Source organism: Pseudorasbora parva, chromosome 14 (genome assembly GCF_024679245.1).
Source record: "Pseudorasbora parva isolate DD20220531a chromosome 14, ASM2467924v1, whole genome shotgun sequence".
NCBI classification, from domain to species: Eukaryota; Metazoa; Chordata; class Actinopteri; order Cypriniformes; family Gobionidae; genus Pseudorasbora; species Pseudorasbora parva.
Genome location: NC_090185.1, coordinates 42,614,715 through 42,630,402, shown reverse-complemented (window position 1 = coordinate 42,630,402; position 15,688 = coordinate 42,614,715). Strand labels below are relative to the sequence as shown.

Sequence of the window (15,688 nt, the reverse complement as noted above, 5' to 3'; positions counted from 1 at the left end):
TTGAAGCAGCCTCATCCACAGCAAGACCAAAGAGCACAAGAGATGCAACAGCAATCTGTGCGCTTATATGTACTTTTGTATTTGCGTGCAGTGTTGGGCAAGCCATTTTGAAGTTTAAAATCAAGCTAATCGTCATTTAAAGTGAGTAACACTGTTCACAACACATTTAACCTGCTAGAATTTAACTAAAAAATACATTAAATGTCAAGCAAAGTAACTTGCATGATGAACAATGAGCCTGATGTTGATCTGCTGACCTCCAGGGCGTCCGAGATGTGTTTGTTTCTTCAGGAGAACACAAATGAAGATTTTTAACTCAGCCGTTGCTCGTGTAATGCATGTCAATGGGGTGTGTTTCTATGAGAGTAAAAAACACACAGACATACGAATCCATCTTAAACCCTGAGGCTCGTGGAGACACACTGATGTCTTAAGACACGAAACGATCGCTTTCTGCCGGAAACACAACAGTGCGTGTCATTTTACCTCATATCAGACGAATCTCATCTAGTGTTCCCAGTACCTTTACTTCAGCTGAAGAAGGTCAAAATACCGGCGCCATCATATTCATTACATAGATGCCTCATTAGTACCCGTTCGGATCGGTCGAATGAGGAATCTATATAAATACCAGTAAAATCTATGATCACGCTCATATTTTCACCTTACTTGACAGAAGTAAAGGTACTGGGAACACTAGATGAGATTCGTCTGATATGAGGTATGAAATAACACAAATACTGTTGTGTTTCTGGCAGAAAGCGCTCGTTTCGTGTCTTAAGACATCAGTGTGTCTCCACGAGCCGCTGTGTTTAATATGGATTCGTATGTCTGTGTGTTTTTTACTCTTATAGAAATACACCCCATTGACATGCATTATACGAGCAACGGCTGAGTTAAACATCTTCACTTGTGTTCTCCTGGAGAAACACACACACCTATGATGCCCTGGGGGTCAGCAGATCAACATCAGGCTCATTTCTGGCTGAACTATCCCTTTAAGAACCGCCGTCTCGCTCAAGCATTACAGCATTAATTATGACCCCTTTATGGAAAACTATAACGTAGGGTAAACCTGTTCAACAAAAGACAACGCACATGATTTAACTTCATATCGCCAGTCGAGTGTGTGTGAGCTGACGTGGCTTCTCATCACAGAATGAGGCAGACCATGCTTTATTTTACAGTACTCTCTACAGTGATGAAGTCTATGTCGATTAACATTGCATTATAAACACACTTTATTATTATGAAAACAGGCTTGAACTCAAATCAACCCTCTACTACGCACACCTTGGGAATATAATTGCCATTTTTTTAGTTTACTCTCCAGACTGATATACTATTATAATGACATTAGTGCTGTCAAATCGATTAATCGCATCCAAAACAAAAGTTTGTGTTAACATAATATACATGCGTGTGTGTACTGTATAATTATTATACACACATGCATGTACATATTTAAGAATGTTTTTTATTTATATTTATATTAGTTCTGTCAAATAATAAATCGCAATATATAAGTGTGTTTACATGTGTATTTTTTTTATTCTTCACACACACACACACACACACACACACACACGATTGCATATTTGTCATTTTAACTGAACTAAGGACTGGTGGTGATGCTAAAGATATTGTTTGTCATTCAGTGTTTCTGAAAAAAAAATATAATAGTGATTAATAAGAAGATAATACTACTACTTAATTATGCTACTAATAACAATATACAACGCACTAAGGATTGATGAGCTGCTGGGTTCATGGGAATTAATCATGTCAGTGTTCGCTCGAGCTGATTTGCTGAAATCAAAACGGTGAAGGTAATCAATGAGCACCAGCCAATGAGATTGCAGTTTGCGCTTTAGTCCCGCCTACTACCAGAGAAACCAAATATCTTCTGCTTGCTCTCAGAAGCTGAACACTTCCAAATTAACTCCATTGTTTTGACAGGAAAATACAGCACAATATCGTTTACATGTAGCGTTTCGATTCTGCGTGGTATGTTAAGCTCTATTCGTATGGGATGCGTATGTGATTTATAAATTACTCTCACACGAGTTGTGTGGCACATTCGCACGGGATAAGCAAAGCCTGTGATTTTACTTGAATTTACTGACTTATCTCCTGGATATGATGTCAAGACTTGTAAATGTTTTCATATATACACACATATACAGTGAGTAAAATAAGTATTTGAACACCCTGTAAATCATGGAGGGGTCTGAAATTGTCATCGTAGGTGCATGTCCACTGTGAGAGACATAATCTAAAAAAAAAAAAAGAACAAAGTTTGTTCTGGCCAGTACATTCCATACTTCACAAGAAAAGCAGGTGCCGATCATCTACGTTTCTCCGCATTAACCCCGCCCACTTTAAATGTCTGATCAATCACACAATAGTTTTCGGATACCCACAAGAAAAAAAAAAGTTTTGCTCAGATGATATGTCGAGAACAAGCTGCGAGAACTCCTAAACCACGATGTGGCTTCATTTTGTTCTCACAGCCCTGGGAGCAAGATCTTTTTTCTCTGTTCTTGCAAAGTATGTTGCAGCCTTTACTCTGCCTTTAAAAGGTCCACCTCCACTCCATTTATTATCCTAAATTAGATGCACCTGTTTGAGGTCGTTAGCTGCATAAAGACACCTGTCCACCACATACAATCAGTAAGAATCCAACTACTAACATGGCCAAGACCAAAGAGCTGTCCAAAGACACGAGAGACAAAATCATACACTTCCACAAGGCTGGAAAGGGCTCCGGGGAAATGGCCAAGCAGCTTGGTGAAAAAAGGTCCACTGTTGGAGCAATCATTAGAAAATGGAAGAAGCTAAACATGACTGTCAATCTCCCTCAGACTGGGGCTCCATGCGAGATCTCACCTCGTGGGGTCTCAATGATCCTAAGAAAGGTGAGAAATCAGCCCAAACTACACAGAGGAGCTGGCCAATGACCTGAAAAGAGCTGGGACCACCGTTTACAAGGTTACTGTTGGTAATACATTAAGATGTCATGGTTTGAAATCATGCATGACACGGAAGGTTCCCCTGCTTAAACCAGCACATGTCCAGGCCCGTCTTAAGTTTGCCAATGACCATTTGGATGATCCAGAGGAGTCATGGGAGAAAGTCATGTGGTCAGATGAGACCAAAGTAGAACTTTTTGCTCATAATTCCACTAAACATGTTTGGAGGAAGAAGAATGATGAATATATACCATCCCTACTGTGAAGCATGGGGGTGGCAGCATCATGCTGTGGGGGTGTTTTTCTGCACATGGGACAGGGCGACTGCACTGTATTAAGGAGAGGATGACCGGGGCCATGTATTGTGAGATTTTGGGGAACAACCTTCTTCCCCCAGTTAGAGCATTGAAGATGGGTCGAGGCTGGGTCTTCCAACATGACAATGACCCGAAGCACAGCCAAGATAACCAAGGAGAGGCTCTGTAAGAAGCATATCAAGGTTCTGGTGTGGCCTAGCCAGTCTCCAGACCTAAACCCAATAGAGAATCTTTGGAGGAGCTCAAACTCTGTGTTTCTCAGCAACAGGCCAGAAACCAGACTGATCTAGAGAAGATCTGTGTGGAGGAGTGGGCCAAAATCCCTCCTGCAGTGTGTGCAAACCCGGTGGAAAACTACAGGAAACGTTTGACCTCTGTAATTGCAAACAAAGGCTACTGTACCAAATATTAACATTGATTTTCTCAGGTGTTCAAATACTTGTATCAGCTGTATCATACAAATGAATAGTTTAAAAAATCAATATTGTGATTTCTGGATTTTTTTTTAGATTATGTCTCTCACAGTGGACATGCTCCTACGATGACGATTTCAGACCCCTCCATGATTTACAAGTGGGAGAACTTGCAAAATAGCAGGGTGCTCAAATACTTATTTTCCTCACTGTAGCTGTATGAAATCATAAGCAGTCATATGTATCTATCGTTTTGATTGTTTTATATTAATACAAATAATTTCGTTCAGATAGAGAACAGATGCTATAATTAAAAACTGACCTGAGCACAGACAGCAGGAGTCAGATTTCATTCATCACGAGTGAGAAGCCAACAAGATTCAGTTTCAAAGCTTAATGTAAAAGCACCCATTTAAACGATCTGGTAATTGTTCTGTTCTGTTTTTCTGTTTTTAAGAATAGTATTGATATTAATATTAAACACACCATTCAATCAGTTTGCTCCCAAATTGATACTCATTCTAAAGTGAAAGTATAATCGGTGCGGGAATTCATAACGATCTCCATTCTTCGTGAAAGATAAAGATAGAAATGCGCACAGGATATAAAAACTTTGCAAAAATGCTTTCCGATCCGCCTAATCCTGGCCAAATCACAGAGATGTCGATTCGCACGGGACTACTATTATCACAGGACCTCAGTGTTCAGTGAAATATGGTAGGTCATTTGCGGGGGAATTTTTACTCTACAAATTACAGACATGGCCGATTCGCTTAAGATTACAGACATTCTCTGCAATTATTACAAATCACCAGAGGTCCCCAGATAATACTAGCCCCGTGCGAATACGGCTTAAGAATCTATGTAAGTGTGTGTGTGTGTGTGTGTGTGTGTGTGTGTGTGTACACACCATTCTTCAGCTTCTGTGTGAGGCCGGTGTCGGACAGAGAGCGCATGTGTCCCCTGTGGCTCCGCCCCGCAGGCCTCGGAGCCTCTGAGAAGGAGCCGCGTCGCGCTGGGGGCAGAGCCACAGGTGTGTGGGCGTGGTCTGTGGTGTGGGTGTGGCCTGTGGTGTGGGCGTGGCCTGGTGTGCCCATGTGCTCGCTGCTCTGAGTAGAGCTGCTGGAGTCGCTGTGCTTCTGCTTGCCCAGATTACCGATGGCCAGATACTCCGGCCCGTCATCCAGATCCACCTCCACACACTGGTCCTCAGCACACTGGCCCTCCACACACTGGCCCTCCGGCGGAGCGGGCGTGGCGGCGGCACTGAAGAGGAGGCGGGGCAGATGCCCTGTGCTGCTCACCCATGGAGCCACATCTAAAACACACAGAGACACGCTGAGGTTCAGGAGCAGCGGACACACTTCTGCTGATAACAGCCCACCGCTTTCTGTGCCGGACACTGAGCTCCAACAAGGCAGGCTATAGTGTGGTGAGGGAGCACAGAATGTGCTGTGAATGCACTGACCTGAGCTGCTGTTGGAGAGGGCGGAGCTGGGTCTCTCCATGGGGGCGGAGCTGAGCCTGCTGCACTGAGACCCGTCCGCCGGCCTCCAGACTCCTGCGGCCCCGGGCAGAAAACACAGACTCTGGCTCTTCAGCAAGCACAGCGGAGGAGACTCCTTCAGATGGCACAGCTAGAACAACACACACAACACACTGACACGTCTGAGCGTGGAAATACAGAACTCCTATCCGAACGGCTGACGATGAAGAAAGATGGTGTCGTTACGGTATCTACCAGCAGGGCTAAAAGGGCTATGCTAACCAGACCAACCAAGCCCCAGTGACCTGCTGGATGGTAGAGCTAGCGATGAACATGGCGGCCATTTAACTATCAGGGCTGCAGCACAAGTATAAAACGTGCGTTACCTCTCATAACACAAGCACAAGTGGGACAGTTCATCGCTTAGACAGACAGGGGACTGGCAAAAGGACTGATAATGTCTCATGCACTGTAGAAATGATTTAAAGCTAAGATACCTGGTTGCCTTAATATTTTGAGTTCGTTGACTAAAACTTAGAGTTAATACAATGTCGATTCTCAAATGTTAACCTTTAGTCAAATATTGTTAAAAGATTTTGTAAGCATATTGGGTAACTGTGTGCGTTTTATGTGTGATGACGCAGTAAAACATGCAAAACTTTTGCTATTTTTTATGTGGTTCAGATACAATATTATTTTTAGTTTCTATTTAGAGAACCAATTTCCATCATTGTGTCAACTCAAATTTTTCCTTTCAATAAACTCAATTTTAGGACAGTTAGTTTACTTACTTTTTCATGTTAAACCAAAAATATAATTTTTATTTTTACAGTGTAGTGGACGATATTCAGAACCGTTGCTTGTTTGCTCAGGCAAAGCTATAGGTTATAGTAAAAAAGGTACATTTGTTAAATTGTCACCCGTTTCCAGGTTGAGTGTGTGTTGATGTGTGACGGGAGTGATGTTCTCAGACAGTGAATGCTCAGGGTGAGGTGTGTGTGAATGTCTGACCTTGACGGTGTCTATGAGGGCCAGCAGCCGAGGGTTATTCTGCTCCACCGCCTCCAGACACTGCAGCATGGCCGACACATGCGCTTCACTCAGCAGGAAGGCCCCGTCTGCAGGAGGACAAGCCTTCAGAACACAGCACAAGAGTGTGTGTGTGTTTGTGTCTGTGTGAGAGAGAGAGTGTGTGTAGGTACCGTTGTAGAACTTGTGTGTGTTCTCCCTGTGCTGCAGCAGAGGCTTGAGCTGGGCGGACAGGATGTGGCCCTGGAGGCTGTGCAGGAGCCAACGCTCGGCTTTAAAGCCCTCGCCGAAACACTGACCACTGAGCACCGGCTCCAGCTGACTGAACTACACACACACACACACACAGAGAGAGAGAGGGGGGGGAGAGAGCCATCAAATCTGGAGATAAAAAAAATGAGTGACCCCAACTTTAAAGCCCTTAAAAACCATGAAGTGAACACTGAGAAGTCCCCTGATTCAGCTGGCCCTGAGGCTGCAAACACAAACTAACACGACTAACAATAATCAGCCTCAGGACACTGACACACTCACACTATCCGCACCAACCGAATTATAAACCACAAAAAGAAGTGTGTGTGTGTGTTGAGGACAGACAGTACCTGCTCCACATGCCGGGCCAGATGAGGGCACAGATAGCGCACACACCACACGAAACGCCAGTAGTCCTTCTGCTTATAGTAGATCTGCAGAACACACACACACACACACAGATCATCTCACACCACAGGCTCACCATAATTCATACACTACACCGATAGCAATCAATAACACAACATCTGATCAGGGGAGTTTGGGACGTACACCATCAGGCACAACATCTCGATACACCGATGATCTCTTCATCACGGCTCCTGTTAGTGGGAGGGATATATTAGGCTGCAAGTGAACATGTTGTCCTCAGAGTTGATGTGTGTGAAGCAGGAGAAATGGGCAAGCGTAAGGATTTGAGCGAGTTTGGCCAGATTGTGACGGCTAGACGACTGGGTCAGAGCATCTCCAAAACTGCAGCTCTTGTGGGCTGTTCCCGGTCTGCAGTGGTCAGTATTAGGGGTGTAAACGGTTAATCGATTAATTGCCGACAAGATTTACTCAATTAAATTAAATTAATTGCCGGTTAATGAAATATTGTGAACGTGACACGAGATTCCCGCGGGCGGTAAGAGACCCGACCCAAACTTGAGGCGGCAAAAAAGAAATGGAGAGAAAACGGAGTGGAGTTTGGGAGCATTTCAAATAATGAATGATGACCAAGACGCCCACTGTAAACTTTGCGGCACTACGATTAAGTACAACAGCTCCACGAGTTCGCCAACCTTCGCCTTCACAGCCTACAGTCACTGCTGTGGTGGGAAGGCGAGTACGAGGACTCATGAAAGCGGTTAGCCAGTTAACACTACTGATAGTTAGGGATTTCGGGAGTTAAACACTTCATGGAGCCAGGATATAATATCCCTGCGACCACAAACCCTATATGTGACTGTGTGAAAATGTTCCCACTGGTTAATCGACATGACAACACCGGTAATACCGGCATCACCGACTGGGCTTTTAAAACGCTAATTCTACCTAAGAGAAAGTAGCACGCACACGGCCGCTCGGGCATTAATAACGAAGCGGAGCAAAGCGAGTGCTCTCAATGAACTCCGAAAGTTAAGCTTCCATATGAACTGAAACCGCACCAGTGAAGGACCGCTAGTCAGTAAATGTGCGCTAAGCAGATTTTAGTTTCGGTTTAGAATTAGCACCGATTCAGGACGGGTTGCTTGAACTGTATCTATTATTCTTAATGAAAAACACAACAACACAAACTCCCTTAAATAGGCACTTTTACTTTTTACTTTGAAACCAAATCCTCCGCGATCATCATGTCTGTCAGCTCAAGATCTGACTCCTGCTGTGTGTGCTGCGACGCTCATTCGGATCATGCTTTATTAGGCAGACTCGATCAGTTTTATTTGTACTGTCTGTTCTCTAACTAGCCATTATCTGTACCGCATCACAACTGTTACAATAAAACATCAATACAGTAATGTTTAGTGCAATATTTGGCGTTTTATGTTAAAGACACTGCTGATACCGTGTGAAGTTTACATTCTGAGCAAAATAGCTGAATCAGGTAATCGTTAATCGATCGATAAGGTCAATCAACTATTGATTAATGAATTACCCGCTAATTTGCATCCCTAGTCAGTGTCTATCAAAAGTGCTCCAAGGAAGGACCAGTGGAGAACCGGCCACAGGGTCATGGGCGGCCAAGGCTCATTGATGCACGTGGGGAGCGAAGGCTGGCCCGTGGGGTCCGATCAAACAGACGAGCTACTGGAGCTCAAACTGCTCCAGAAGTTAATGCTGGTTCTGATAGAAAGCTGTCAGAATACACAGAGCAGCTCAGTTTGAGGCACACCTTCAGGGGTCAGGCGGAGGCTGACGGCTCAGGGACCAGCACTATATTAGGGAGGTGATAATGTTATGCCTGATGTGTGTACTCCGCGTGTTGCGCAGGTCATTCTGGGAGCGTTCCTGCACCTGTTCCTGCCGGAGGCCGTGGCCCAGGATGTTGTTCATGTCCTTGTGCAGGCGCTGCAGACCCCCGTAGCGGGACCACACATTGGGGTTATTGGTGGACAGAAGCCCCTCCACCGTCGTCTTCAGGTTAGACAGCAGCTTCCACAGCTCCCATCTGACACACACACACACACACACACATCAAATATGGGAAATTACTTTAACTAATCCTCACAGGTCAAAATGACCCACAGTGCTAAAAGTACACTTTCTAACATTTCATTTCAAGATTTTTTCCATTTCTTAAAGGGTTAGTTCACCCAGTTAATTAACAAACCCGGAAGAGAAGCCAATGCTGAATAAAGTCGTAGTTTTTGTTATTTTTGGACCCAAATGTATTTCTGATGCTTCAAGAGACTCTAATTAACCCACTGATGTCTCATATGGACTACTGTGATGATGTTTTTATTCCCTTTCTGGATCTTTAAATATAAAATATCTTAAACTGTGTGTGAAGATGAACGGAGGTGTTATGCTGGGGCCTAAAGTCCCTCTCTCTTCAGAATATAGTCTCTCTCTCACACACACACACACACATACACACACTCACACACACACACACACAGTTTCTGGTAAAGTTTCAGCACTTTCAGGTTGACTCGAGCAGGTTTTTCTATGTGTACTGAAGCATTTCAATCTTTCCTAAAGGGGGTCCAAATGACCCGAGGGAAGGATGAGTGTTAAATAAGTGCACTTATTTTGATGTGCTGACTAACTAACTACTTGAATATCATTTTAACTAGTGTGTTATTTGATATTACATATATATTAAATGTACTAAATTGCAACATCATTATAAGTGTGCAATTACAAATATATTGAAACATGATATAGAAGTTTCAATAGAAATGGCATTAAAGGCCCTCATTTATCAATCTTGCGTAGAAACGGGCGTATATGTTGGCGTAAGATTATGCTTACACTCCTCTCATCGCCTGATTTATGAAACTGTGCGCACCTCTGCAATTCAGGTGTACGCAATACCTGCCCTTAATAAATGCGGCGGCTGAAAACGATCGTCATTAGAATAACACGCCCCTATATACTCAAGTCTCCGCCTCTCCCACGCCCTCATTTTACGCCATGGACACACGGAAGACGGCAAAGAAGCGAAACTTCTCCGACGTGGAGATCGGGCGCGTCTCCATTATCTCACTAGTCCACTAGTCAGGGCACTGATTAGGACATAAGTCAATGGGCTGACTCCCTGATCAGTGCTCTGACTACTGAACTAGTGAGATGATTGAGACGCGCCCATCGAGACCATCACCAGGGAAGTGGAAAAAAAAAACATAATTGTTGTATTTGAGAGTTTAAAGAGTGCGATTAAAGGCACCCACAAAAACAAAATATGGACCCAAATAACGAGTACTGTTAATAGTGTGGAGGTTGAGAAGCGCACTCCAGCAGTTTAAATAGCTGTTTGGATGAGAAATTATCAATGCATTATTTTACAGCACATGTTTTGAAACAATTAGCATTTAATTTCGTATCACGGCACATGTATTGGGGTGTACGATATGATGATGATGTGATGTGGAGTAGCCTCCATTCATTCACATTAATAATGACAATTTGTAAGACTCTTATTATTATTATGATTTTTATTATTAATGACGCTTATTGTTATTTAGAAGAAGAATGCGGTTATTATTTATTTTATTAATATTTAAAAGAAGTAGAATGTAATTTGTATTATTTTGTCAGTCTGAATTATTCAGTCCCAGTCCGTGCGCAGCTGGGCACAGGCTCAACTGGAGGAATACATCCTCAAATGCTTTGGTAGCCTATAGTCACACAAATGAAACATTGAAGTCTACGCTGCACAAAAATATACACTGAAGTTTATAATTACAATGTTGTTGTTTTTACAGTGGGTCAGACTCATAATATAGCATATCTTTGTCAGTATGTTTTGTGGTGTTATTGTTTTTCATTTTCGCACTAACTCAAACTTGCGTACACCACCTCCTGCACTGGCATAGTATTGGAGCATGCCGTACGCCAACGTCCATATTGATAAATCTCAAAGTCACCGTGGGTTTGGGTGTACGCTGGAAATTTGGTGTAGGCACTTTTGATAAATGAGGGCCAATGTGTAAGATTTTAGGATTAAAAACCTCTAGAACAGCGTTATAGATTGTGTTGACGTGCACATTATCACAAATGTTTCAGAAAATGTTTAAATCCAGAGAAATCAGTGATTTTAACCAGGACACGGCCCGTGTGTGTGCCGCTTTAATATCTGATGTGTTTTATTAGACACTGATTGATCATTGATGGACAGAAACTAATGATTGTTCTCCAGCTCAACACAGTTACTCTTATTGTTTAGATGTGGTGTTGTTGATTTACTGCTCAGAGTACCGTGTTTTACGGCCTAATATGACACAGCGCACAGAATCGCATTATAACATCACTTTAACACACGTTCACTATACTGGCCTACACATGTTCACTATACTGGCCTACACACGTTCACTATACTGGCCTATACACGTTCACTATACTGGCCTATACATGTTCACTATATAATGGCCTATGCATGTTCACTATACTGGCCTATACATGTTCACTATATACTGGCCTACACATGTTCACTATATACTGGCCTACACATGTTCACTATATACTGGCCTATACATGTTCACTATATACTGGCCTATACATGTTCACTATACTGGCCTATACATGTTCACTATACTGGCCTACACATGTTCACTATACTGGCCTACACACGTTCACTATACTGGCCTATACACGTTCACTATACTGGCCTATACAAGTTCACTATATACTGGCCTATACATGTTCACTATACTGGCCTATACATGTTCACTATATACTGGCCTACACACGTTCACTATATACTGGCCTATACATGTTCACTATACTGGCCTATACATGTTCACTATACTGGCCTATACATGTTCACTATACTGGCCTACACATGTTCACTATACTGGCCTACACATGTTCACTATATACTGGCCTATACATGTTCACTATACTGGCCTATACATGTTCACTATACTGGCCTACACATGTTCACTATATACTGGCCTATACATGTTCACTATGCTGGCCTATACATGTTCACTATACTGGCCTATACATGTTCACTATACTGGCCTATACATGTTCACTATACTGGCCTACACACGTTCACTATACTGGCCTATACACGTTCACTATATACTGGCCTACACATGTTCACTATACTGGCCTACACATGTTCACTATACTGGCCTATACATGTTCACTATATACTGGCCTATACATGTTCACTATATACTGGCCTATACATGTTCACTATATACTGGCCTATACATGTTCACTATACTGGCCTATACATGTTCACTATACTGGCCTATACATGTTCACTATATACTGGCCTATACATGTTCACTATATACTGGCCTATACATGTTCACTATATACTGGCCTATACATGTTCACTATATACTGGCCTATACATGTTCACTATACTGGCCTATACATGTTCACTATATACTGGCCTATACATGTTCACTATATACTGGCCTATACATGTTCACTATATACTGGCCTATACATGTTCACTATATACTGGCCTATACATGTTCACTATATACTGGCCTATACATGTTCACTATATACTGGCCTATACATGTTCACTATGCTGGCCTATACATGTTCACTATGCTGGCCTATACATGTTCACTATGCTGGCCTATACATGTTCACTATACTGGCCTATACATGTTCACTATACTGGCCTATACATGTTCACTATACTGGCCTATACATGTTCACTATGCTGGCCTATACATGTTCACTATATACTGGCCTATACATGTTCACTATGCTGGCCTATACATGTTCACTATACTGGCCTATACATATTCACTATACTGGCCTATACATGTTCACTATGCTGGCCTATACATGTTCACTATACTGGCCTATACATGTTCACTATACTGGCCTATACATGTTCACTATACTGGCCTATACATGTTCACTATACTGGCCTACACACGTTCACTATACTGGCCTATACACGTTCACTATATACTGGCCTACACATGTTCACTATACTGGCCTACACATGTTCACTATACTGGCCTATACATGTTCACTATATACTGGCCTATACATGTTCACTATATACTGGCCTATACATGTTCACTATACTGGCCTATACATGTTCACTATACTGGCCTATACATGTTCACTATACTGGCCTATACATGTTCACTATATACTGGCCTATACATGTTCACTATATACTGGCCTATACATGTTCACTATATACTGGCCTATACATGTTCACTATATACTGGCCTATACATGTTCACTATACTGGCCTATACATGTTCACTATATACTGGCCTATACATGTTCACTATATACTGGCCTATACATGTTCACTATATACTGGCCTATACATGTTCACTATATACTGGCCTATACATGTTCACTATACTGGCCTATACATGTTCACTATGCTGGCCTATACATGTTCACTATGCTGGCCTATACATGTTCACTATACTGGCCTATACATGTTCACTATACTGGCCTATACATGTTCACTATGCTGGCCTATACATGTTCACTATATACTGGCCTATACATGTTCACTATGCTGGCCTATACATGTTCACTATACTGGCCTATACATATTCACTATACTGGCCTATACATGTTCACTATGCTGGCCTATACATGTTCACTATACTGGCCTATACATGTTCACTATGCTGGCCTATACATGTTCACTATACTGGCCTATACATGTTCACTATACTGGCCTATACATGTTCACTATACTGGCCTATACATGTTCACTATACTGGCATATACATGTTCACTATGCTGGCCTATACATGTTCACTATACTGGCCTATACATGTTCACTATACTGGCCTATACATGTTCACTATACTGGCCTATACATGTACACTATACTGGCATATACATGTTCACTATACATGTTCACTATGCTGGCCTATACATGTTCACTATACTGGCCTATACATGTTCACTATACATGTTCACTATACTGGCCTATACATGTTCACTATGCTGGCCTATACATGTTCACTATACTGGCCTATACATGTTCACTATACATGTTCACTATGCTGGCCTATACATGTTCACTATACTGGCCTATACATGTTCACTATACTGGCCTATACATGTTCACTATACTGGCCTATACATGTTCAATATACTGGCCTATACATGTTCACTATACTGGCCTATACATGTTCACTATACTGGCCTATACATGTTCACTATACTGGCCTATACATGTTCACTATACATGTTCACTATACTGGCCTATACATGTTCACTATACATGTTCACTATACTGGCCTATACATATTCACCATACTGGCCTATACATGTTCACTATACTGGCCTATACATGTTCACTATACTGGCCTATACATGTTCACTATACTGGCCTATACATGTTCACTATACTGGCCTATACATGTTCACTATACATGTTCACTATGCTGGCCTATACATGTTCACTATACATGTTCACTATGCTGGCCTATACATGTTCACTATACTGGCCTATACATATTCACCATACTGGCCTATACATATTCACCATACTGGCCTATACATGTTCACTATACTAGCCTATACATGTTCACTATACTGGCCTATACATGTTTACTATATTAGCCTACACATGTTCACTATACTGGCCTATATACGTTCACTATACTGGCCTATATACGTACACTATACATGTTCACTATACTGGCCTACTGGCCTATACATGTTCACTATACATGTTCACTATACTGGCCTATACATGTTCACTATACTGGCCTATATAGGTTCACTATACTGGCCTATACATGTTCACTATACATGTTCACTATACTGGCCTATACATGTTCACTATACTGGCCTACTGTCCTATACATGTTCAATATACTGGCCTACTGGCCTATACATGTTCACTATACTGGCCTATACACGTTCACTATACTGGCCTATACACGTTCACTATACTGGCCTATACACGTTCACTATACTGGCCTACTGGCCTATACACGTTCACTATACTGGCCTATACACGTTCACTATACTGGCCTACTGGCCTATACATGTTCACTATACATGTTCACTATACTGGCCTACACATGTTCACTATACATGTTCACTATACTGGCCTATACATGTTCACTATACATGTTCACTATACTGGCCTATACATGTTCACTATACTGGCCTATACATATTCACCATACTGGCCTATACATGTTTACTATACTGGCCTACACATGTTCACTATACTGGCCTACACACGTTCACTATACTGGCCTATACACGTTCACTATACTGGCCTATACACGTTCACTATACTGGCCTATACACGTTCACTATATACTGGCCTATACATGTTCACTATATACTGGCCTACACATGTTCACTATATACTGGCCTACACACGTTCACTATATACTGGCCTATACATGTTCACTATACTGGCCTATACATGTTCACTATACTGGCCTATACATGTTCACTATACTGGCCTACACATGTTCACTATACTGGCCTACACATGTTCACTATATACTGGCCTATACATGTTCACTATACTGGCCTATACATGTTCACTATACTGGCCTACACATGTTCACTATATACTGGCCTATACATGTTCACTATGCTGGCCTATACATGTTCACTATACTGGCCTATACATGTTCACTATACTGGCCTATACATGTTCACTATACTGGCCTACACACGTTCACTATACTGGCCTATACACGTTCACTATATACTGGCCTACACATGTTCACTATACTGGCCTACACATGTTCACTATACTGGCCTACACATGTTCACTATACTGGCCTATACATGTTCACTATATAC

At 42.1% G+C, this 15,688-nt stretch overlaps 1 protein-coding gene across 2 annotated transcripts in view; it reads right to left on the bottom strand.

Annotated features, from left to right (window-relative positions):
• The window catches only part of rubcn (rubicon autophagy regulator), a 45,247-nt gene that overhangs the window by 24,051 nt on the left and 5,508 nt on the right, over positions 1-15,688 (bottom strand). For both annotated transcript variants that reach the window (XM_067416435.1, XM_067416436.1), the window contains exons 2-7: positions 8,747-8,900; positions 6,820-6,903; positions 6,391-6,544; positions 6,200-6,306; positions 5,171-5,339; positions 4,613-5,020 (exon numbers count right to left, since the gene is read on the bottom strand). In XM_067416435.1, coding sequence (XP_067272536.1) covers positions 4,613-5,020; positions 5,171-5,339; positions 6,200-6,306; positions 6,391-6,544; positions 6,820-6,903; positions 8,747-8,900 — 1,076 coding nt within the window. The remainder of the gene's footprint in view (positions 1-4,612; positions 5,021-5,170; positions 5,340-6,199; positions 6,307-6,390; positions 6,545-6,819; positions 6,904-8,746; positions 8,901-15,688) is intronic.